This window comes from Macrotis lagotis, chromosome 3, assembly GCF_037893015.1.
Source record: "Macrotis lagotis isolate mMagLag1 chromosome 3, bilby.v1.9.chrom.fasta, whole genome shotgun sequence".
NCBI classification, from domain to species: Eukaryota; Metazoa; Chordata; class Mammalia; order Peramelemorphia; family Peramelidae; genus Macrotis; species Macrotis lagotis.
In genome coordinates this window covers 167654322-167681166 of record NC_133660.1, presented here as the reverse complement: position 1 = coordinate 167681166, position 26845 = coordinate 167654322, and the positions used below count along the sequence as shown (strand labels likewise).

The 26845-nt window shown below is 36.0% G+C and overlaps 1 protein-coding gene across 2 annotated transcripts in view; it reads left to right on the top strand.

Moving 5' to 3' along the window:
• GABRB1 (gamma-aminobutyric acid type A receptor subunit beta1) overlaps window positions 1-26845 on the top strand; it is a 437759-nt gene that overhangs the window by 189874 nt on the left and 221040 nt on the right. For both annotated transcript variants that reach the window (XM_074227468.1, XM_074227467.1), the window contains exon 4: window positions 19393-19613. In XM_074227468.1, coding sequence (XP_074083569.1) covers window positions 19393-19613 — 221 coding nt within the window. The remainder of the gene's footprint in view (window positions 1-19392; window positions 19614-26845) is intronic.

The following is a 26845-nucleotide window of genomic DNA, read 5'->3' as shown; positions in this document are numbered from 1 at the left end:
ATTCATGTATAAAACATCAGAGAACACTGGAAAGTCTTCACCAGGACTGAATGCAAATGATAAATGGGCAACAAGGAATAGCAAGGCACGCATCTGCTCTAAGCAAGTGATGAGAGCAGTGGCCAAAAAGTCAGACATTTCAAAGGGTATGTTATCTGCAGTTAACAAGCACTCAGTTATTTCTAAAAGTGTTTTATCTGTTTCAAATGGTTCCTAAATAGCCTAAAAAAGTTAGCGGCTTCTCTGCCAAAGAGCGACTGAGATACCAGAGTAGAACCCATTTTACCATATTGGGCAAGTTAGTTTTCCTCAGCAAGCACCCCACCTCCCACCAAAGAAATTCAGTAAAACACTTATTTTCTGACTTTCTGGATCTACCACATCTCATAACCCTATTCTTCTTCCACCTTCAAGTCCCAGTAAAAATTCAGCATGTTTCCTGTTTGATTGATCATTGCCACCATCTCACTTTGCTGTTCAGCAGTTTTTGCCATCATATTTAGCCTGGGGGCAAAGGATTATTAAGGTCTTACCATTTTCCCTTTGCAATACTCCTGTAAAACAATAACCAACAACATTTTTTAAGTCTTGTTCCTAAGCATTAATAGCAACCTGACATTATAAAGTTCTTAAGGTTTATATGTCAACATGCATTTTATTAAGTGTCTCCAATGACCAAGAAACTGTTTTTAATGCTGGAGATACAAAGAAAGGCAAAAACAATCCATGCACTCAAGGAGTTCCCATTCTCACAAGAGTCTACATGCACGCATCTCCATCCAGACAAGATACATAAAGGATGACCTGGGCATATTCTGGGAGAAAGATACCAACATTAGGGAGGACCAGCCCTGTCTCTTGCAGAAGGTGAGATTTGAATTGAAAAGAAAATCGAAAACTCAGGAAGCAGAATGAGGAAGGATAGAGAGCCAGTGTCAGAAGACAGAGCATTGTATTCCAGGAACAGTAAGAAAGCCATGGTTATTGAATCGTAGACTTCATGAAAGGAAGGAAAGTATAAGGAGGCTGGAAAGGTAGGAAGGAGTCAGATTCTGAAGGTCTTTAAAAGCCAAACAGATGGTTTTATTTTTATGTCCTGGAGGCAAGAGGGAGCCCCTGGAGTTTACTAAATGAAGTGAGTGATAAAGGGAGGTATGAGTGATAGTCAGACCCACACTTCAAGAAGATAACAACTAGCTAATAATAATATCATTTATATAGACTTTATTCTATGCCAACAACTGTGCTAAGGACTTTAGAATGATTTTCTCATTTGATCCTCACCATGACCCTGGGAGGAAGGGGTTATTATTATTGTTATTATTATTATTATTATTATTATTATTATTACCATTTTCCAGATGAGGAAACTGAGGCAAACAAAGGTTAAGTGACTTGCTCAAGGTCAAAGAGTTATTGCCTGTCCGAGGTTTAAATTCATTTCTACTATATAGTCTTCCTCACTTCAGACCTGGTATTCTCTTCATTGTATCATCAAGTTGCCTCTTTGATAGTTAAATTAGAATGGATTAGGTAGGTGGCTAGGTGGTACAGTGGATAAAGCACCTGCCTTGGAGTCAGGAGTACCTGGGTTCAAATCTGGTCTCAGGCACTTAATAATTACCTAGCTGTGTGGCCTTGGGCAAGCCACTTAACTCCATTTGCCTTGCAAAAAAAAACAAAACTTAGAATGGATTAGGACCCTTGTAGGAGTTAGGACCCTTGTAGGAGTTAGAACAAACATTCTTCTCATTTGACAGGCTTCCTAGTATCTAAATGGCAATCTTATCATCCAAGTTTAATTATTCATTAGCTGAAAACAGATGACTTGTCCATGGTCACACAATGGGTAAGCAAAACATCTGGGATTCTGATTCCAGATACATCCTCTTCTTACTGTCCCACTTCAAGATAACACATTGTGGATTATAAATTCTAAAAAAGATATTTTTTGTCATTTGTTGAGATTTCATCAGCTATTTTTATTTATATTTACCTAGAATTAGGGCTTGCTCTTTCTTATAATTCTCTCTTCTGATTTTCTTTTTCTGTATTAGGGGTGCCTGTGCACACACATGTGTGTGTGTCTGTGAATGTGTATGTGTTATGAGACACCTTCTCCCCTTTGGCAGTTTTGCTAAATCCCTTTCAGATTATTTTTAAATTCATAATTTGAGGAATAATAAATTGAGGAATAAATTTCAGATGGAGATAAATGAAAATAAATATGCAATTTTTTTTACCCATCAAAGTTCATAGAACCCCAGAAATTTATCCATGGAACCCAGCTTAAGAGCTCCTTTTTGTCAAAACCATGTTCCTGGTGTCTGTCAGTCTGATATTCCTATCTGAGTTGAATGCTAGATCAAGTTTCAGATTTCTAACTGATAGACATTTGGCTCAGCAAGGCTGCTAGGTGTCTCAGTAGTCTTGTTGGCTCAGAAAAATATATCAAACTCTCTCAAAGGATATGTTTCTTCTGCCTTTGATCCAGATGTAGTGACTCAGTTTGTCAACAGTATTACCTCTTGGCCTCCTATATCCCCCAATTCATACCCATAAAAATCCTTATTTAGACATAAGGAGTTCTTATCACATTACTTATCCTATATTCACTCAGTATTGACATAGGGGAGTTCTACCATTGTGCCCTCAATCCCTAGATTAAAAAGACCTTTCCCTATTTGGCCAAGAAAAAATTCTCCTATGGAGTATTCAGCTATAAGAAACTTGCAGATTTCTCCCTTCTTAATATCCATGTTCTAGTTCATGAACGTTGGTTGATTACTCAGAAGTAAATTCAAAATGTAATGTAATCCCATTCTCTTTATAGGGAATTTTGCTTCTCCATGCTTCTCCATTTTCTCTCTTCTAGAATTCATGCCCAGTTCTCTAGGAGAGCTGTGTAAGCTTAAGATCATGAGGTCTAAGCCACAATTCTGCCTTTCCTTGAGTCTGTCTCCAAATGTTGTTTCTAGCAGGTATACTCCCACATAATAATTTTTTTTCCTCTTTTTCTTCTGACATTAAACCTTTCAATTGACCTTCTTCAACTCACAGATGGTTGGCAAAACTGAGATAATTTTATAACAAGCCACACTTAGGGGGCTGTTTAACCATTTTATTTGCAATATTAGTTAATTTATAAAGAAAAATGTCTATATGACTAAAACAAGCATAAACTAGGAGCTAGTAAAATAGCAATGTTATATTTTTCTTCCTTTCCATTCTATTTGATGCATGCAAATGTTAAAACATATAAAAGCATTTATTAATTGTACCAAATACTATGCTAAGTGTTGAAATACATAGGAAAGCAAGGCAGACCCTTCTCTCAAGAACTTCATTTTCTTTTTTTGTTTATTTTTCTTTGGGGTTTTTTTTGCAAGGCAATGGGGTTAAGTGACTTACTCAAGGTCATACAGCTAGGTAATTATTAAGTGTCTGAGACCACATTTGAACTCAGGTCCTCCTTACTCCAGGACTGCAACTCTATCTACTGCACCACCTAGTTGCCCCAAGAACCTCATTTTCTTACAGAAAGTATTAGCAACAGGGCAGATGGAAAGGCCCATATACTATATGCAACACTAGAACAGAAGATATTTCATCTTTTTTTTTTTTGGTGCTAGTTCTATTGGTCCAAACATATCCATACCTATGTGGTTGAATGGTTTCATAGTACCAAAGATTTTGACACAAAGGTGTCAAGACCTCTCTTCTTCTGGGTCTTTAGAAGCAGTGGCTACTTGGGAAATAGGATTTGCAGCTCCTGTAAGGATTATTTCCCTGGATAGTGGAAGAGGTCAGCCTGGAAGTTGAATCAGTGACCTGGGAAGCTCTGTTTTTTCCAAGATCCTAGACTGCTTCCATTTGAGTCTTGGGTAGGTGATGGTCATTTTGGTCGTGGTAGTTTCTGGCTTTCCCCAAGAGTTCCACAATAAGCTGTTTTGCCTGCCCCTAGATGACTCTTATTCAGCAGGTTACTGTTCACTGTGGCAGGGACAGTGGTCCAGACTCCAGGAGTTGCTGTCTGGCCTTTCTTGAAGGTTTTCTCATTCGCTCCAGGGTTTTGGGCTGCCTCTGCTTAAGTCGTGTTGTGATATCGCAGGTTACTTACTCTCCCATTATGTACTCTCCCCTGCTACTTGGGCTGGCTGACCGACTTGTCTGTCCCTTGAGGGCAGTTGACAGGTGGTATGAACCATAACAGTTGTTCTTCTGGACAATGACTATGAGACTTGGCAGGAAGGTAGTCTCAGAATCACTGCCATTCCAGAAGCTCATAGATGAAGGGTCCTATGCTTTGTCTCTACTAGGGTCCAAGAGGAGGAGATAGCAGTGATTTGACAAGCCTCCTATAGACCTTCTCCTGCCTCTTATTGTTGAACTTTTCTAAGGATTAACATTCCCCTCTATTGTAGTATTCTCCACTGTGAGGGTAGATCACATTAAGCTAAGGAATTTTGATAGGATTCAAATTATATAGTGTCTCAGCCTTGCTACTTTTTCCTTACTGACATTGCCAAGAGATATACTAGAGAGGTTGAGCTTATCAAGGTCCTGAGCCCTCCTGAAAGTAAGGATAAGCTTATAGGTAGGGATGCAGGATAGGTAGAGATAATGGGAAAGAAGTCGGTTTTGTGACACAAGTCAGGAATGTCTGATTTTCAGAGATTTATATTTTTATAAAACACATTTCAAAAAAATCTACCTCAGTCTTGCTCACCCAAGGCTTAGTTTTCCAATCTTGCCCTCCCCATCAGTCAGTCAGTACTGTGCAATATATTGAGACCTCTTCCAACTTTGGCCCTTTGAAAATTAAAGGACTCAAATCATGGCAAAATGGCCTTGCTGAGCCAGAAAAATATATTAGGCTTTTTTAAAACTCAGTGGCCTTTCATGGGGTTGGCTGGGCTTCATTGTTTCCTCCCACAGCTTCATAAGGTAGCACAGTGTTCACCTGTTGCCATGGAAACAGCATTCTCACTACCATGTGGGTCAGTTCTTCACAGTTCAAAAACCAGTGTTGTAAACAGGCACCATCAAATTCCCATCACATCATTATGTTTATTAATTCTTACAGAATTTCTGTATAATATATAATATATATTCTGTATAATATATAATAATTTCTGACTGGATTTAGAAATTAGGGGAAAGGGGAACAGTCATTTTCTTTAGACTACAACTAATTCAGTTCAGCAGCTTCTAAATAGGATGCATCATGCTAGGCACTAGATATACAAAGACAAAGAATAAAAAGAAGACACTACTGAACAGGAAGACAACATATAAAAGATCAATGCCAAAAAAAAAATATCAAGTAAACACTAAGTAACAGGGCAGAGCAGGGTGATATCCTGTCCTAACAGCTGATGGAATAAGTAAGTTTCATGGAGGAGGTGGCAGAGGAGCTAGGGAGGTAAGGAAGAGAGAGAATTCTAAGCATAGAAGGATAAGTCTATACAAAAACATGGAGGAAAAAGATGAAAATCTCAAATATAAGAAATAGCAATTTGGTCAGTTTGGCTGAAATATATGGAATATAGTTTAAAATGAAATTATTCTGAAAATAAAGGTTGAAAAGCTTTAAATGCCCAATAGGAGAGTTTGTATTTTATCCTAGAGGCAAAAGAAAGCCAATGAAGCTTCTTAAGCAAGAGAGTGATGCAATCTACTTTAGAAATATCCATTTGATTGTAATATGAATTGGAGAGGGCAAAGACAGGAGGGAGGTCAACCCATTAAGAAGCTATCAAAATAGAGTGAGAGGTGGAGAGAGACTGAATTCTTTTTTTTTTTGTAAAAGTTAGGATATGCTTAATAATAAAGCTAAAGTTACTTCTAAGTCTAACTCTATGATTTTTAGGATCAAATTGAACATAATTTCATCCATTTTTGTTTCACAAGATGCTTCAGGACCCAAAAAGGCCTCCATCATCAAGTACAGAATTTCAATTTAAATCAATTTTAAGTGTCTACTATCTGAAGAATACAGAGCTACAATTATCTATGTACAGTTTGATGGCAAAGGAAATCCTATTATTTGAGCTTTAGAGTTTCATAGTTGTTTAAAATATGTATTAAAAAACTATACTATAGAGCTCAGCATATTTAAAAAATGAGTTCTTCAAATGAAGTTACTCAAATTCTTATCTAACTGCTATACTCAGGGGTGGCCAGGTGGCGCATGGATAAAGCACCAGCCCTGGAGTCAGAAGTACCTGGGTTCAAATCCGGTCTCAGACACTTAATAATTACCTAGCTGTGTGGCCTTTGGGCAAGCCACTTAACCCCATTTGCCTTGAAAAAAAAACCTAAAAAAAATATTAATTGCTATACCCAGTGTAACCCAAAAATAATCAATTTTAAGGATTTCACTGTCCATTCTTTTTTTTTTAGGTTTTTTTTTGGCAAGGCAAATGGGGTTAAGTGGCTTGCCCAAGGCCACACAGCTAGGTCATTATTACTGCTGACTCCAAGGCCAGTGCTTTATCCACTATGCCACCTAGCTGCCCCGTTCACTGTCCATTCTTGAACAGATATAGGTGTTTTGATGTTTCAGGAAAACAAATTTAATATTAATTGCCTCCAGAATAGGTTTTACTGAATACAATTCTTTCTTTCATTTGACAAAAACATGCATAAAACTTCCTAGGTACTAGAAGAGATACAAAATTAAAATAGCACATGATCTCTGTCTCATGGAGTTTATACTTTAGTAGTTAATAGTTCCAACATTGGAATTTCAGGAAATGAAACTTTTTAATTTAGGGACAAACAGGTTTATTTAAGTATTGCTGTGGTTAGCAGAAGCTAAGGGAGAAAGATTAGCAGCAGCAGTAGCAGCAATTGCAGCAATAACAGCCACCATGAGAGAATAAGCAATACGAAAAGGTATAAGAGCATGAGAAGTTACCTGGATAGATCACACTCCCTAAGAAGGGGTTAGGACCCCAGAGGAAGATGAACAATTTAACTGTGGAGAAGTGATGTTTCAAAAAGGTAGGAAGATGAAGTAATTAGGGATACCAGTGATGGGAGGGTGGTAGTTCAAAGAGCAGAGAAAAGGTAATTAGGGACATTCCATAAGTGGCTCAAAGACTTAATTCTTTCAGACTAGGGCAGGAATCCATTGTTTTCTTGATAGGGGCTTGTCTTGTAGTCAGTAATGAGTCTTTAAAATGTTGTTGCCCCCATAATATCATATTAGGGAAAAGAGAGATCTTATAGATCATGTAGTTGTACTCACTTGTTTTACAGATGAGACAGCAGAAATCCAGGGATGTTCAATAATTTGTCCAGGGTCATGCAGGTAAGAACCAGAGGTGGGACTCAAATCTACTTCCAGGAATTCAGATATATGTTGCAAGTTCCTTTAGATCAAGGACCTCCAACCCCATCTCACCAAATACCCAGATATCTATTGATCTCTTATTTTTAGCTATGGATCAAATGTTTATTAAGTTGAATGATATGAAAGAGAATGCGGTTGATTTTCATTTTGGTTTAGTTCCAATAGAGTATTTGTTTGTTTGTTTTTTTAATCTGTTTTGGAAACTAGATCTTTTCTATCTTACCCAGGCTAGAAATACAGTGTAAAAATCACTACAGGACCTATATCACCACTGATCAGCTTGGGAGCCTTAACTACTACATTTGTGACCTGGGTCAGTTCCTTACTCTGTAGTCAGCTTGGTCACTCCATGCCCTACCCTAGATCATTCCCAAGAACTTGCAATGTTGGTACTGGATTTAATGTGAAACCCACTGGAACTCAAACATCCCACGTTCATGCAATTGAGCAACCTCAGCCTTCTTAAGAGCTGAAATTCTAGGGGGGGCAGCTAGGTGGCAGAGTGAATAAAGCACCGGCCCTGGGGTCAGGAGGACCTGAGTTCAAATTCGAACTGACAATTCATAATTACCTAGTTGTGTGACCTTGGGCAAATCACTTAACCCCATTACCTTGCAAAAACCAAAAAGAAAAAAAGAAATTACAGGGATATGCCACAGTCCCTTGCTCAATACTAAGTAGTTCAAAAATAATCATTATCCACTGGACTTAATTCCACCATCATTCCTATTCAAGTCAAAGGACAAACTAACAGGAGATCTGGCATAATACATGTACTAATAAAGCAATAGTAGCAATTTGAAAAGACAGAGAAAGGAAGATTATGTTCCTTGAGGTATCCTACCAAGCAGCATAGTGACAAACACTGTAATATATGTGGACAAAAGTGTTGGCCCAGAGGGTAAAGAAAAAATATTAGAAAGAAAAGATGTTTCACATCATTGTGAAAGGCTTAATATAGCCAGCACATAATAGGTAACACAGCTCTAGACATACCAAGATAAAAAATTAGAAATTACCCAACCTAGAGGGTATGATGATGAATTCATACTGCAGATGTACTTAATAGTGACACTGTTACTCAGAGCATCCATTTAAAGAGGAAAGCCCATTAGAAGCAGATGTTGAGTGGTTCATTTCAATTACAATTTAATTTGGTTTATTTATCACTCTATTTTTTTTGCATTAAACGTTTAATTTTATGGGATGAAAGATATGGTTCTTCAGTACCTTGTAAGAAATGCTAACTCCTTGTGAGCTAGAGCTTTTGGATAGAATCCACCTTATTGAGTGGAGGCAATATTGTATTGGGAGCAGCTAGTTGGCACAGTGATAAGAGCACTGGGCCTGGAGTCAGGAAGACTCATCTTTGTGAGTTCAAATCTGACCTCAATTCAATCACTTACTAGCTGGGTAAACCTGGACTAGTCACTTAATTCTGTTTGGAAGGAAATGGCAAACCACTCCAGTATCTCTGCCAAAAAAAACCCAGAAGAGTTGGAGATGGCTGAGAAAACAATTTAACAACAATATTATATTAAAGATAAAAGCCTAGAACTGGAAGCAGGGAAGCTAGTTATAGCCTAGGATGTGCCTTTTCTTTAGGCACATGAACTGATTGCTCATCAGCAAAATGTACAAGATGATCTCTAAGACCTCTTCCATCTCTAACATTCCATGGGTTTATTGAGAATTGCTCTGAGAAGAAAAAGATTGTATCTTTTCTGCCTCAAAAACAAACAACTTTTCCTTTTCAAAACCCCAAGTCAGGAAGGACTAAGCAAAACTTCCATTTCATTCACTTTCCAGCTTTAGGATCCTTGGGCATGACACCTAACTTCAGACAATATTTTCATTACCTCAACTGTAAATTGGGGTGTGGGGGATAAGTGCATAATTGAAGTACTTAGCTTACTTGGTTGTTGTGAGAATGTAATGAGATATTTTATTTTATAGTGTCTGGCAAAACTTAAGATTGGCAATATTACTCTTTTCCCATTCCCTCCCAGAGACTCATCCCTTATAAAATAAAAAAAAAATAAGAAAAAACAAAGTAGTACAAAAAAATTAACCAATACCAGAACCAAGACTAAGATTATATATTATTTTCCATTCATTCTCCTCTTCTTCTGCTGCACAGAAAGGAGAAAGGTGCATTTTCTTGATTCTCCTTGATCAAGTTTTGTCATTATAATTACCACTCAGTTTCAATAATTTTTTTTTGGCAAGGCAATGGGATTAAGTGACTTGCTCAAGGTCACAGAGCTAGGTAATTATTGAAGTGTTTGAATCTGGATTTGAATTCAGGTCCTCTTGACTCCAGGACTGGTACTCTATCCACTGCATGTGGATATCCACTCTTAGCTGCTCCTCAATAATTTTGTTTGGGTATTTCCACCTACATTGCTATAGCCATTTTTGTACCTGTATTTATGGTTCTAATTCCTTTGTACCAGGTCAACATCTTTTTTTCATGGTTTTTCTGGATTCTTTATATTCCATTTTTTGAGGAAGCTAGGTGCTGTTGTGTATAGACTATTGGAGAAGAAGTCAAGAAGATGGGGAAAATCACTTGACCTCTGCCTCAGTTTACTCATTTGCAAAATATGGGAAATAGATTATACCTCCCAGGGATATTTTAAGGCACACTATGTAAAGTGTTTTATATACTTCAAATATATAAATGCTATTTATTCATATTATTAGCATTATTATTATTCTAACACAGTGATGTTCTCCTACATACAGATGCCAAAATTTGTTTAGCCATTCCTTAGTCAATCTATTTAGTTTCAGTTTTTTTGCTAATTTTAGCCATCTCCAACTCTTCATAACCCTATTTGGAGTTTTCTTGGCAGATATACTGGAGTGGTTTGCCATTTCCTTCTCCAAGCTCATTTTACAAATGAGAAGCTGAGGCAAACAAAATTAAGTGACTAGTTCAAGGTTACCTAGCTAATAAGTGTTTGAGGTCAGATTTGAACTCACAAAGATGAGTCTTCCTGACTCCAGGCCCAGTACTCTATAAATATACTCCTATAAATGTTTTCACGTATTCCAGACCTTTCTTCCTTTCTTTGACCTAACTAAGTTATATGCTTAACAGAGGGATCTTTGGGTCCATTTTAGTAACTTTGTTACCATAATTACAAGTTATTTTACAGAATGTTGGACCAATTGTTTAAAATGCTAGCAGTTCATTAGGTTTTTAACATTCATTTTTATAAGATTTTAGATTCCAAATTTTTCTCCCTCCCTTTCCTCTTCCTAAAAATGTCAGGCAATTTGATATGGTTTATATTTGTGCTCTCATATTAAACATATTTCCATATAGTCTGATTTGTGAAAGAAGAAACAGATAAAAGAATAAAACATAAAAGAATGAAGTGAAAAAAAAGTATGCTTTGATCTGCAGAGTCCCTCAGTTCTTTATCCAGATTTGCATAGGATTTTCTTTCACGAATCCTTTTTTACTTATCTTGAAGCATTGTGTTGCTGAGAAGAACTGAGTCATTCATAATTGATCATCAATGTTGCTGATACAATATTCATTTTCCATCAGTTCATGCAAGTCTCTCCAGGTTTTTTTTGAAATCTTCCTATTCATCAATTCTTATTGAAAAATATCATTCATTCCTTTGCATCCATATACCACAACCTGTTTAACCATTCCCCAATTACTTAATATCCCCTCAGTTTCCAATATTTTTCCACCATGAAAAGGGCTATTCTTTATATTTTCACACATGTAGGTCCTTTTCCTTTTCTAATGATTTCTTTGGGATCAAAGGGTACACTGTTTGATGGACTTCGGACAAAATTCCAAATTGTTCTCCAGAATGGTTGGCATTAGAATAACAATTTTTATATCCTCTGCAACATTTATCATTTTTCCTTTTTTGTCATATTAGTCAATCTAATAGATATGAGATGATACCTCAGAGTTGTTTTAATTTGCATTGCTCTAGTCAAAAGTGATTTATAGAACTTCTTCACATGCTTATAGATAACTTTGATTTCTTCATTTGAAAACTGCTTATTCATATCCTTTGCCCATTTATCAGTTGGGGAATGTTTTTTATTCTAATAAATTTTACTGACCTCTATATTTTTGAAAAATGAGACTTTTATCAGAAATACTTTCTATAAAGATCGTATGCCAGCTTTCTGCTTTCCTTATAAAATTGGTTGCATTGGTTTTATTTGTGCAAAATATTTTTAATTTAATATAATCAAAATTATCTGTTTTACATTTCATAATGCTCTCTACCTCTTGTTTGGTCATGAACATTTACATAAGGAAGGAAACCACATCTTCTTAAAAGGCATCATTGGTAATGAAGCTATATCATTACTAAATATGTAGGCCCCTAGTGGTATAGCATCCAGATACCTAGAGGAAAAGCTGATAGAATTACAAGGAGAAATAGACAGCACCTTCACCAAATAGTAGGTGCCAAATGCAAAACCAAACGCAAAAAAAGGAAGTTGGTGCTATACCACTTGCTGCATGTATGTTTAGTATTTATTTTATTTCATGTTTGTGGTACCCTTTTAGCAAAATTTGTTCTTCCTTATGTCTTTTAAATAGGTCTGTTATTGATTTTACTTTGTCTGAGGTCAGGATTTTGACCCCAATTTTTTTTTTACTTTAGTTGAAGCTTAGTTGATTGTAGTCGTGGCTCTTTTTCTTTCCAGAATATCATGTTCCATGACCTCTGATCCTTTAATGTTGCAACTGCTAAGTCTTGTATAATCCTGATTGTGAATCCCTGATATTTTAGCTACTTGAAGTATTTTTTTCCCTTGATCTGAGGATTATTTAATTTGACTATAATTTTCTTTGGAATTTTTATTCTGAGATCTTTTTTTATGGGGTGATCAGTGAATTCTTTCAACACAACATAACACCAGTTTTGCCCTCCCATTCCAGGATATCAGAGCAGTTTTCCTTAAAAATTTTTTGAAATATGCTGTCCAGACCCTCCTTTTGGTTATGGTTTTCAAGTAATTCAATGACATTGTCTCTTCTGGATCTATTTTCCAGGTCAGTTGTTTTTCCAATGAGGAATTTTCCATTTTCTTCTTTTGTTTTTTTTCATTCTTTTGAATTTGCTGGATTGATGCTTGATGTCTTGATGTTTCTTGATGTCATTATCTTCCACTTATCCAATTCTAATTTTTAATAAGTTGTTTCCCACAGTTAGTTTTTGTATTCCTTTTCCATTTTATGTTCCAATTCTACTTTTAAAGCAGTCATTTTCTTTTTTGCAAACTGTTGACTTTTTTCCCTAATTCTATTATATCACTCTCATTTTTTTCACCAATTTTTCTTCTATTTTCTTATTTTATTTTTAAGCTCCTTTTTGAGTACTTCCATGAATTCTTTATGGGTTTGAAACTATTTCATGTTTTTCTTTGGGGTTTTGATCATAGGTGTTTTGATATTGTTGTCCTTTTCTGAGTTTGTGTCTTCGTCTTCCCTGTCACTATAATAACATTCTATGGCCAGATTTTTTTTGGTTGTTTTTTTTTTTGCTCATAATTTTGGCCTTTTTTCCTTTCATTTTAATTTTAGCTTTGCTTCCAGGGAGGAAAGTGACTGTCTCAGATTTCTTATGCCAGGGGCTACAGGTCCTAGTTGTTTACTAGTTTTGCACTGATATTACTCTGAGACCCACAGGAGACCCTTGTGTCTGCTTCTGCACAGAATGGGTTGAATGAAGGTGGCTGGTCCTGCTGGAGACTATGATGGTCTGGTGATTTACCTAGTGGAGAGCAGAGTCCTAGTGCTGATCTCTGGAACATGATGAGAGTGGGGTATTACGGCATTTCCCCAGGGTTACATCAGGCAGTCTGGGTGTTGGTAGTTGCCTTTTACCTAGGGCAATGCTGAAGAACATGGCAGGATGTTGCTAGTGACTACCTGTTCCTTAGGTCCTTCTAGAATTGGCATCTACCTGTTTGCCCAGGGTTACAGTGAAACATGTGGTCATCTAGCTTCTGGTAGTTGGGTGTTTGCTCAGGGCACCTACTATTTGTTGGACACTGTGCTAAGAGCTAGTGATACAAAGAAAGGCAAAAAAAATTCCCTGTTCTCATGGAGCTTAGTCTAATTGTGGAGACAACATGAGAACAATTACATATGTACAAACAAGATGTAAATAAAAGAAATTGGGGTGGCCTCAGACAAAAAACACTATGATTGAGGAGGACTTGAGATTTCTTGCAATAGATGCGACTTTAGTTAAATCTTGAAGGAAACCAGGAGGTGGGAGTGTGGTCCAGGCATAGGTAACAGTGCTAAGGAGTATTATATACAAGGAAGAGCAAGAAGATCAGTGTCACTAGATCACTGAGGAAGTGGAATAAGGGAGATTCAGGAGCCTGGAAAGGTTGGAAGATTCTAGGCTATAAATTTAAAATCCATACATTGAAGACTTTACAATAGGTTCTGCAAAATATTGGATTGAATTAGCTGTACAATACTGTACATAAATGTGTTTTCCCATAAATGACTGAATGGGGGGGGGGAAGCTTTCAAATAGTTTTTGAATTATAAGAAGCAGCCTGTTTTTGGCCCCAAAAAGGAATCTAAAGATATTATCATCCTTCCAAAAAGCAAAGTTTTATACAATATTAATATTTCACTGAAATCTTTCAACATTTTTTGAGTCTCAATTGCATCTACCCTTTCTGCCTTTCACTGACTGTGAACAATTTGGTATCTTTTATTCTTCTTTTCATATAATGAGTCAGATTCTCCCCATACCTAAGTCAGAGAGTTTGACAAATTGCATGAACTCCAGACCATTTAATACATTTCTGCTCCAGTGTATTAAAGAATACCTTATTGTCTGACAACCTTCTCAGAGCTTCCTAAGGCACCTAGCTTATTTTCAGGATGTAAACCGTACATTGGGAATATTAAACTCAATGTCTATAAATCATAGCAGCAGAAAAATTTTCACACTTTACATTGAAAAATAAATACATGTATATTCCTCCCCCTCAAAGATGATTCCTCTATTTTAGGAGAAAAAAAATCTTGTCTAAACAAGCTAGATTAAAATCATTATAATAAATATCTATCAAATGACCATAAAACCTTTATTTTCAGTCCCCAAACAGCCCCCGCCCAAGCATTAATATATGGATAAGGACTTCCCCTGTGATTACATTAACATAGGGAACACCAAGTAAGGAACTCATTCTAGCAAAAAGAGTTGGTATTTTCTCTATAATTTACAGAGGGCTTACTGGCATATAAGGAGTTTAAGTGATTTGCCCACACTGTCATAGCAAGACTGCGTCAGGTGATAACTTGAACCCAGTCCAAGGTCAAATCTCTAATTTCTGTACCCTTAATGCCTCTATATACTTTGCTATAATTGATAAAATTAATATCATGCTATTATTTTATTGAAAGAATAATTTCTTTTCAAAATATTTTAAATAGTTTTTCCAACATATAAATCACACAATCCTTTTATACTCTAGCCCCACCTTCCTCATATGATTATTGAAAGTGTCAAACAATAGAATATTCTGGGAAAGTCTTTTGAAAACTGGTCCTTTTCTGAATGTATGCAATTAAATGTTGGCCATGTTATTTATTCTGTTTCAGAATATTATAGCTAATTATATCTAAATATTATAGCTAAATTATGTTTTGTTTTATAGAATCACTCTCTTGTGTTTTTCCTCCACTTCCTCTTAAAACCATAGATGAAGGCAATTCCTCCTGGTCAGTGATTTGTTCTCTCCCTCTGTGCATAAAACAGTAAGCACTTGGTGTGTGGAAATGTTGATGGGAATTGCCATCCCAAGAGATATTTGTACGACCTCATTTTACTTCAAAATATTATGAGATGACTTTAAAAAAAGATTTCCAACATCACTGGAATTTAGGTGCTATCCTCCCTCCTATTACAAATTGGATAAATTATTGTTTTAATTTAAAGCCACAAGGTAATTTTTATTCACTGCTAAGACCAGTATGAAATCCTGTTTTGAATTGTGTAAAACAAAGATGGCACAACTGACTTGGAAAGTTCCATATCTCTATGGAAAACACAATGGTCTCCAGAGAGAGAGGAAAGGATTAACATTTCCCCTTTTCACTCTATTTTATTTGTCTACCACAAAGTTATCATTTTAATTATTACCATTTATTTTTATAATTTTATTGCTGCCATCATAATCCTCTCTTTTTCATACTGCTTTATTCCCCCATCACACATTAAAGCACTTCTTTACTGTGAAACATTGGAGAGAAACAATTCACTATTTAGTCTCATTTTGAGGAAATCCTTGTTAGTACTAATGATAATTTGGGCAAGCTAATGGGAATTTAATGCAAGCACTAAAATTTATACTGCATTGTTGATTATGCTGAACATTGAGGCATGGATTCTAAGGCAAAGCCTAGAGCCAGAAGCTCTAGGACATTAGCACAGCTGTGATTGTCCTTTCTGGCTCCACTGGAAATGACACAACATTTAAAATGGGACACAGATAATTGGTTCTTTTCTTTCCTATTATCAACAGAATCATAGAAGGCCAGAATTAAAAACAAACCTCAAAGTGCCCATCAAGTCCAAACCCAAGTAATCACTGCCTGCAATTAATATTCATAACTACTTCAATACCTAAAATACTTTTGAATTTCTTAATGATGATATTTTCTCTGTACATGCAGATTGTAAACTACCTACAATTTAGCAGGTGGTCTTTATGTGCTTTGGTGACCAAAAAGAAAAGCATCACCTGGAAGCTAATCAGGGAATTAGTTTTTTGCAGGCTACCAAGTTCAGTATTTGGATGAGAGGAATCATCTCTTGATCAAGGTGTTTCCAATCTAGTGGGACTTTCCAGAACCTGTGTTTTGCTGACATATCATTTGAAATCCCAGGGTAACTTGCATGCCAAGATGAGACTTCAGCATAGGATTTGGGGACACATTTTAACTAGAAAATATCCTGATAATAGCTATAATAATAGCTGGCATTCATATAGCCCTTAAGGATGTGCAAAAGCATGTTACACATTTTTGCATCCTCACAACATCACTTGAATGCAGTTGCTATTATCCCCATTTTATGAGTGATGAAAATAAGGCTGAGAGATGTTAAGTGACTTGCCCAGGATCTTGCCCAAGTTCTAAGGCAGGATTCAAATGTGGATCTTTCTGATTCCAAGTCTAATGCTCTAATTCAGCAGTACTGAACTCTTGCCTACAATCTGAGCAGGTCAGGAACTGTGGAGGCTGCTAAGGAAGAATAAGGAGTGGGGAATAAAAAACAAAACAAAACAAAGCACTTCTTAAATTTGTCCTTTCCTTTTCTTTCCTCTTTCCTCTAGCTACCACTTGTCCCCCTACTGCTTTTGGCCCCATTATGAAGAGTAGTATGATCAGGAATTGACTTAAGGAGGTACAGCAGAGAAATACAAATGGGAAATCCTATGGTGACAGAGATACTAATATTTTTGGAAGGTTATTCTGAGATGCCCACTTGTAAAAAAGAGCTTGGATAAAAAGCCATGATTATATAAATTGAGAACTGCCAACAGCTTTTTCTTCACACATGCCAATTGTATATAATTAAATAGCCAAGTTTTTACAGTACATTGTGTCTAATATGGACATAAAATATTATTCAGTTATTCCTTCCTAAATTCAATTATGTATTGATCCTAATTTCCTATCTTATACAGTGTCAAAATTGCATAAATCTAAAAATATAAATTAAAAAAATGTGTTCAGAAGAGACCCATGTTTTGCCTAAAGAAAAGAAGATTGGGAGTGGATGGGAGGAAAGAGAGAGAGAGAGAGAGAGAGAGAGAGAGAGAGAGAGAGAGAGAGAGAGAGAAAGGCATGATAGCTGTCATCAAATATTTGAAGGACTAGAACATGTAAAAGGAATTAGACTTTTTCTATTTATCCAAGAGAAAAGAACTAGAGAAAAGATGTAGACAGGCAAGGCTATTCAATTTCTAAGGAAAAAAACTTACTATGAGGAGGAACAAGCTAACTCTTAAGGGTTATTGGGATACCCATTACTAATAATTTCTGAGTCAAGGCTGAACAAATACTTTCTCACCACTTTATAAAAGATTACTGTACAAATATGAGCAGGTCTGAATGACCTCTGAAGTCCAATATTTTTTATATTTTATTTTATTTTTCCAATTATATTTTATAAAAGTTTTTCAACATGCATCCTCTTGCATATTTTTAAGTTATACATTTTTCTACCAGCTCCCCTTTCTAATTCCCTCCCCTCAGTGGCAAACAGTCTGGTAAAAGTTGTACATGTAAATATGTATTTAACATGTTTACATACTAGTCATTTTGCAAAAAAGGAATTAGGACTAAAGGGAAAAAAAAGAAAACCATGGCATAGGAAGGAAAAACATGAGAAGCTTTTAAAAAGTGAGCATAGTATCCATTTAGATTCTGTGGTTTTTTTCTTTTTCTTTTTATTTTTCCTCTAGATGTGGATGGCATTGACCATAAAGTTCTCCCAGGATTGTCCTCGATCTCTGAACTGCTGAGAGTAGTTATATCCATTATAGCTAGTCAACTCACAATGTTGTTGTTAATGTTTAACTTGCTCTCTAGATTCTGCTCCCTTCACTCAGCCTCAGTTTATGTAATTATTTCCATGCTTCTCTAAAGTCCAAACATTCATATTTTCTTTTTTTTTTTGCAAGGCAAATGGGGTTAAGTGGCTTGCCCAAGGCCACACAGCTATTAAGTGTCTGAGACTGGATTTGAACCCAGGTACTCCTGACTCCAAGGCTGGTGCTTTATCCACTATGCCACCTACCCCCCCCCAATTCATGATTTCTTTAAGAACAATAGTACGCCATAATATTCATATACCATAACTTGTTCAGGCTTTTCCCAGTTGATGGGCATCCTCTAAATTTCCAATTCTTTGCTATTACAAAAAGAGCTGCTATAAATATTTTTCAACATGTGAGATTTTCCCCATTTTTTATGATTTCTTTTGGATGTAGGCCTAGTTTTTGGTATTGCTGGGTCATCAGTTTTATTGCTTTTGGGGCATAGTTCCACATTTCTTTCCAGGATGATTGGATTATTTCACAACTCCACCAATAGTGCATTAATGTCCCAATCTTCCCACCTCTCCAGCATTGATCATTTTGCCTTTTTTGTCATCTTAGCCAATCTGATAAGTGTGAGTTGGTACTGGGGTCCATCCTTCACCCTCGAGTTTTATGATGCTTGCAATAAAGATGATAAAATGTGTCTAATTTGGACATGGTATTATTTGATTATTTTCCCATTATCCACTCTAGTTATGTGTTTACCTTGACTTCAAACCTTGAAATTTAATGCTTTTGACTCTAAGGAAGGTAAATATTTTCCTATCCTTTCATGTGCTGGAATAATATGTTCAGTCTAGACTATATACCTTAAACATGGGGGGGGGGGGTAAAGGAAAAGGGGATATCGCTACATCTCAGTTTTATATTGCAATTTTTTTATGATTTCCTACATGGCTACACTCTTTTGGATTTCTTTTTGCTTTTAAGAGTCTCATCATTCTGCAAGATCATAGACTAAAATTCACATTTCCTCACTTTTTCCATAAGCCCACAGGGCCTTTCCCTAGTGATTAAAGACACTTGAGAGTTCCTTCCAGGTCCTCTGAACTTCTTCATGCTCTCTCATTGGGTACCCACCAACACACACTTTCCCATTTCTTTTTATGTATCATCTTTCTCCCATTCCCTAACCACAATTAGATTGTGACCTCCTTGAGGGTAGGGACTATCTGTTGTCTTTCTTTGTAACTCCCAGTATACACCACAGTACCTAGCACTATTAAATTTTTATTAACAGACCAAGCTATTTGAGACATTAACTTTGGATAATTTTGTACTATAGCATTCAAAACAATACCAAGAAAAATTAAGTTCTTTTCAAAATTCTCTTTGATTATCTTGTAAAAAAATCAATGAAAAAAAATTTTCTCTTTTGTTCCCTCTGTTCTTCACAGGACTATACACTTACAATGTATTTTCAGCAGTCATGGAAAGACAAAAGACTGTCTTATTCCGGAATCCCATTAAACCTTACTCTGGACAACAGGGTAGCAGACCAGCTCTGGGTGCCAGACACATACTTTCTGAATGACAAGAAATCATTTGTGCATGGGGTTACAGTGAAGAATCGGATGATCCGACTGCATCCTGATGGAACAGTCCTTTATGGATTACGGTATGTGACTTTGCAGCTTTTGTTCTTCCAGAATTTTAAAACATGTATTTTTTTGCCTTTTCTGTGGGAGGGAGGGCTACATCTCTTTCCCATGAAAATTCTAATAATGACTAGAAAATATTAACTGGACAACTTAAGCTTAATATAGCTGTGCCAATTTTTGAGAACCTCCCACAACCCACCAAAGGTAAGTGAACTTTCCTCCTTTTATTTAAAACAAATGTTATGTTAAGCAAAACTATCTTTGTCAACCAGATTTCACATCCAGATTGTCCTTGAAGTTTAACTTTTCTTATGATATTTATCAACCTAATTATCTCAGAGCCACCTGGGTAGAATTAGTTTCTTGGTGTGGTAAGCTAGTTATTTGTGAATAATAATTACAAGAAGAAACTGGGAAATATTTTATTGGAAGAAATGAACGTGTTCTCTGGTGAGCGTGAAGGACACAATAACAATACTGTTTTCAAGACCATAAGATCTAGAGCTTGGAAAGGACATTTTTGCTATTTATCCCAAACTACTTAATTTATGAATGATGAAATTAAGGCCTAGAAAAGTGAATAGAATTTTTTGTCTAAAGCCATGATGTTAATAATTGATCAAAATCTAGAATGCAAATTTCCTAATTTCCAAATCAGTATTTGGGATAAGAAGATTATAGATTGGTAGGATTAGAAGGAACTTTAAAAATTATTTAGCTCATACACACCATTTCTGAGATGAGAAAACTAAAGTATAAGAGGAAGTGACTTGCCCAAATTCAAATAAATAATAAATGTTCCATGTAACTCCTGCCATTCTGCCTCTGTAAGAATGAATAAACACAAGAAAGTTGAGTTTGAATTGCTGAATACTCTTTTGTATTCTAATTTATAATCTAATTTTAAAAAAATTCTCATATTTTCATGTTCCCAAGGAATTACCAAATCTGGATAAATTTGACAAATTCCACATGAGATCAAACTGATCCAACTACTAATTCACCAATAATTAACAAATGAGTAAACTGTATCTCTTCCATATATCTCTTTGATTCTTTGTTGAATGCATTCTTTCACTGATGTGGGCAGTCCTTTCTAATGGTAGAGATGGGAAACCCATTCATTCCGTTTTGTCTGTCTCATTCAGATATTGCCTAGAATCAAGTCAGTGAGCCAAAGTATTTGTTATGTGCTAGTTATTGGGGTAAGAGTTGGGAATACAAATATAAGCAGAAAATAAGTTCCTGTCCTCAAAGAGAAGCAATCAAAGAAAAGTGAGCTGAAAATGGAATTGAGGAAGAAGAACCCAAATTGAAGGAGAGTAGAGAAAGTACAGTAGCCTGGAAAGATGGTTGTTGTTCTTCATCCTTCATACTTGAAGAGGGCAAGTGATATCATGATGTTAGGTTCAAAGTACAGTGTGTTTGACTGTGATTGATCAGTCCAATACAAGCTCTGAAGGTTTTACCACAAATTAGGCACAAATTTAGGATGGAGTTGTCTCTAGAGTTACCTATCTCACATTTCCTTTGTGCTACTATAATTCTGCTTTGCTGATGGTGTACAGTACCTTCTTTGATATACCATAAAGATATGGCTTACCTGGATGTTAAATTGGAGGTTGTGGAAGGAGCCAGTCAAACAAAGCAAAGGACAACAGGTCAGACATTATATTCCCAGTGCACTGAAAGTCTTCCTTTAGGTGCTTTAATATTTTCTTGTGACTCATAGCAGTTTTCAATTTATCTATTACTCATTCTTGTCTTGCCGTGTGACTGATCCAGCTCATTCTTTGATGATAAATTTCTTTCATGATGGATTTTCTTTTACTTCATGTGCACAAATCATCCTTGATTATGTTCTATCTATTTATATTCACTGTAAATCTTCATTTGTAAAATTAGGGTAGTAAACTAGGTGACCTTTTAAAAAACTCTCAAATTCTATATCTAAGATCTTATAGTTGAGTGTGATAGTGTGATAAATAATCTTTATTTTTACTCCTTTGTTATCTTAGACTAATTGAAAGAGTGCTTAATGTAATTGGTTATGTTAAAAACCTTGAAAAAGATCATGACATAAATAACAATTTGAGAATAGAAGTATCTGGTCAAACACAATCTATTAATGCTCTAATTGATAAAAGACAGTAACCATGATATGTGTATAATTCATTGGTCATTATTTTTCTCTGAGTGATACCCTTGTGCCAAACAACTAGCAACCTAAATATCCTAATCATGCTTTTATTTATTTGTAAATTTCTATCTGTGTGAGCCACACACAGAAATAGGAAAGTCATTCTGCTGAACATTCTGGTAAGAGATCACCAACTTTTCCCCTTACATTGATTAAGATGTAACCAAAAGCTCATAATCCAAATGGCATTCAAGCAGGGAAATGCAAATTCCAGAGTCCCAAAGTTTGATATCATGAATATTCCTCATTAACACTGAAATTTCTTGCATGGATACTTTTTGATGCATGAAGTCCATGATAGAAATCTGAAATCAAGGCTAACAAATCTTTTCCTTCAAAGTCTATTACATGCCCCCTTGGTTTGAATTCAGTATAATAGGGTGGTCTAACAAGATCTGTGCTATCTTTCCTCTTCTGATGGAAGTGTTGTGGATAAATCTGAATGCAAGAACTGTGGGATTTCTCCATACATAGCTTAAACCCGCTCTCTATATGTCCTATATCCTCTTGTCTATCCTTTGACTTGGTGATGTCTACAGGCTATTTTATGAGGCTTATATCTCATAAGCTCATAAATTTGTCAAAGCTGAAATGTTCATCTATTCAGAGTTCCTTGTTGTATGAATAAGGAAAATGAAGTAAAAGTGGTTATGTGAAAGTTACTCAGATCAGGTAGTAGCAGGGTCGAGATGAAAACTCAAGTCATCTGAATCTCAAACTCACTTTTCTTCCCAGACCTTAACTCATAGGAGAAATGGAATATCCCTCACCTAATGTTGCCAAGAATTCATACATTTAGCTAAGATTAATCATTTACACCCAGCTACTGGAATAAAGGTGGTTTGGCTTAATGGGAATAGCATGGAATTTAGATTAGAATGATCAGATTTGAATTCTGGCTCAGCTCCTTTCACCTTTGTGACTTTAAATGCGTCATTCACCTTTCTGAGACCTAGTTTTCTCATCTGTAAAACAAGGAAAATGTAATAAATTATTTATAAAGTTTCTTACAATTGTAAATGCATTATTCTTGACATTCCCCTCTCCCATTTTAGTTCAATTATTCTCTATTTATTTTGACACACAGAGAGGTCATAGGCATAAGTCCCATGTGTTTTCCACATAAACAGATATAACAATTTCTCCTGACATTTGGTGGCTGTCTTGGTCACTCAGCCTCTTTCCATGTAAGGTGAACAATACCTCTTAACAACAGTAGGATTCTCCCAAACTTCCTTTCCCCTACCCGATCGTACTTGGTATTGCTTGCCCAGGGAATCATTTGATAATTTTTAGAAATGTATTGTTCAATTCAGTTGTTCCTTCTCTCCCCTTGCTCTGCATTCCTACAAAGTACTAGGGCCACATAAACAAGTGACCCAGGATGTCTTAATGATAAGTACTTGGGGGGGGGATCTATCTTAGTTGAAACTATATTCCAAGAATATTTCAATGGCTATGCATTCAAAAGTTCAATGCTCTTTTGCATTTTTTAACCATTGATTGTCTAAAATAATGTTAGAAGGGCATTCTGTATATCAGGACAAAGACATTTCATTTCCTAAGATGTAACATTTGCTAGCTTTGCAAATAGGATAATAGGTTATTACTTCTTAGGGGAAGTTTTTGAAAATTGATCATCATTAAATTCATGAAGTATGAACCAGTCATAGTATTAATACATAATAGCATCTTTCATAAGGGAATTGAAGTTTATAGCTCTACTTTAGCCAAAGGCCACCAAGTCAATGAAACTGCTCATTCTGTCCCTTCTTGTAAATCCAAACTATTGTGATTTAGGAATGAGGTCATATAATTAAGTCTCTCTCTGGACAATGGATAGACCAACAGGATTTTTCTAATGTACTTGAAAGCTATTTTGGCCAGGTAGTACATAAGCATTAGCATATGGTGTCAGACTAAATTAAATTTTTGCTGTTTTCAAATTCAGTAAGAACAATGACACATTTAGTTATAGTAATTCAGAAGAATGGAGCCAATAGCTTTTAATCTTATGAACTATATCTAATTTAATTCCATAGGAAAGAGGTGATGTGTTATTCCAATGTAGTACCTTGTAAAATTAATTTATTTTCAGTATGATGCTTAGTGGAGGCTGGGACTCTAAGTTGAACCAGGTACCTAAGAAGAAAGAATCTGAGGCAGAAGAAATTCTCTCCCCCCATGGTTAATAATGGTATTTCTCTTGCTGCTGTCATCATTACTGCTTTGCTACAATAAGGTAGCCAGAGTTCAGGCTAAGAATGACCACATACATGGTATGGATCCTTCAAATGGATTATATTAGCAAAGCAAAATGAAGAAGTTCCATATTTTCCACAATAATAGGAAATTGAATAGAGATTTTCCTATATTAAATGTTTATTTTTCCCTCAAGAATTGTAACTGTTAACCTAATTTGTATACTGTCTTTCAAAGCACTTAAGTTATGTCATCCACAAGATTCTTAGCATTTTTAAGTCAGGAAGCTAGTGATATTATATGCAGTCAGTTAAATATTTATCAGAAAATTTTTTTAGGGATAATTTGTCAGTGATTTCTTCATTTCCTCATTTTTTTCCTTCTCCTTTTGACCTGTCACTCTTTCCTCCATTATACAGCATAATGATTTTTCCCCTTCTCTCATATTTCCACAATAGTAGAGTCCTAGGCCAAATGGCTTTGAGACACTTTGGGGAGTTTTAACAGTGGATAATATAACCTTTTAGTCTGACATTATTTTTGTACTGTAATATGACCTTCATAATCAGAGTGTTCTTTCTTTTTTTTTTTAATGTCACCTATGCTGGACTTTCGGTGGCTAATCACAGACTGAATTCCACAGTTGACTGCAACAGAACCTTTAATCTATTGCATTTCCAACCTGGGATGGTTTTCTACTCTTTAATTAGCCTATTAGACCCACTGTTCCTGGGAGCTCCCATCTTCATAAGTCTTGATGCAGATACGTAATGATTTTAACTCTACTGCTGCTCAGAACTCCTGAGCTCTAGCAATCAAATAGCTTCAGGCTCTACATTAGCAAGGATTATAGATGTTTACCACTATACCCCACTAAAATATTCATTCTAATATGCAAATTAGGAGAAGGGAGGGAAGGGGAGGGGAAGAGCGAAGAGGAGGGGAGGAGAAGGAAGGGGAAGAGAGAAGTGGAGGAAGGGAGGGGAGAGGAGGGGAGGGAGGGGAGAGGAGAAAGGAAGGGGAAGAGAGGAGAGAGAGAGAGAGAGAGAGAGAGAGAGAGAGAGAGAGAGAGCGAGAGCGAGAGAGAGCATAAACTCATAAATCATTAGTGAGGGGGATCAAGATAGATTTCTCCTTGGAGGTGGCACCTGATCTGAGCCTCTCTAAGAAAACAAAAGACTCTAAGGTATTGCTGAAGAGGGAGTTGCTTTTCAATCATGAGAGACAGCTGGTGCAAATACACAGGGATAGGAGATACTGAGTTCCAGGAACAGCAAATTTCTCAGGGAAATAAATCATGTATGAAGTAGAGAAGTACAAAATAAGTCTAGAGGTGTGACCAACTTGTCAAAATCTCTGAATCTGAGAAAAATTTGTTAGGCTAACCTGGAGGCAAAAAGGAACTACTGACTGTTTTTAGACTGGAGAGTAACAAGCTCAGACCCAGGTTATAGGAAGATTATTTTTATAAGTGGAGACTGGATTAAAGAGGAGAAAATTGGAATTAGGGATTCTAATAAGGAAGATTATGCTCTAGTGTGGATGAGAGATGAAGAGGACCACAGCTAAGATGGGGGCCATATGAATCCAAAGAAAGGAATAAGTGTGTGAAGGGAGCATTGAAATGATAGGACCACTTGCTCTGTAGGTTGAATCAATTAGATCTGATACTTAATGAAGCTTTATGGGACAGTGTAGACTCAAGTATGGTTTAGAAGTTGAAAACATGGGTATGAGAAGGATACCAGTGTTTGGAAGACAGTTTGATTTAGGGGTTTAGGGAATGGTAGGGAAGATTATTAAGCTGATGAAATCATTGAAATGATGTATAGACGCAAGAGGAAAGGAGTCCAGAACAAGCTCTAGGATACATACACAATTGAGGAAAAGAGATGGATGATAATATAGCCAAGCAGACAGAACTATCAGACAAGTAAACAGATAACCTATTTGGGCCCTGTCACAAAACCCAAGAAACACAGAGTATTTAATATTAAAAAGGGGAAAAGTTGCTTAAAACCCTCAAAAGTAGCAAAGGTCAAGAAAGTGAAGTACTGAGAAAAAATAATTGGATTTAATCAATTAAAAGATGATTTGTGACCTCAGAGAGAACAGTTTCAAATGTATGATTGGATCATAAGCTATATTATAAAGGCTAGAGAAGATGAGGATATGGGAGGCTTTGGGTGAAGGCAACTTTTTTCTATGAGTATATCAATAAAAGGAGAAATTTAGGACAATAGTTTGATATGAAGGCAGAATTGTGAAGGCTTTTCTAAAAATGGATGTGTGTGTGTGTGTGTGTGTGTGTGTGCGTGTGTGTGTGTGTGTGTGAAACCAGAGTGTAGACTCAGGGGAAGGTGCCTGTAAATAAGAAATAATTGAAGATTTGAAAAAGGATGATTTATATCTTCACTACTTTCAGCATATGACATTTTGTTGAGTATTCTATAAACATGAAGAATAGATGATTATTCCCTCTCATTAAAAGTATGTGCATCTAAGTGATGATAGCTTAACTTTTTTAAAATTAGACAACCCAATACCTTGAACTTTTCTCATGTGATCTATCCCTATAATTAGTCACTTTCCTAAAAGCTCTCTAGCAATTCCAAATACTATTAAAATGTGGTGTTCAAAACAAGACACATTTCCCTCTGTGACAAATTAAGGGTATAGTATGGGTAACATTGCTTTCTGACCTTTGCACACAAAAGTCTAGTTTCCCCGATATGTTTGAAGTGGGTATGAAAACAGATACAGGAACAAAATTATTTGGTTTATTTTTTCCTTTTAATGCATAAAGTATGTTGTACACATTTATATTTATTTGCCAGTTATGTATAT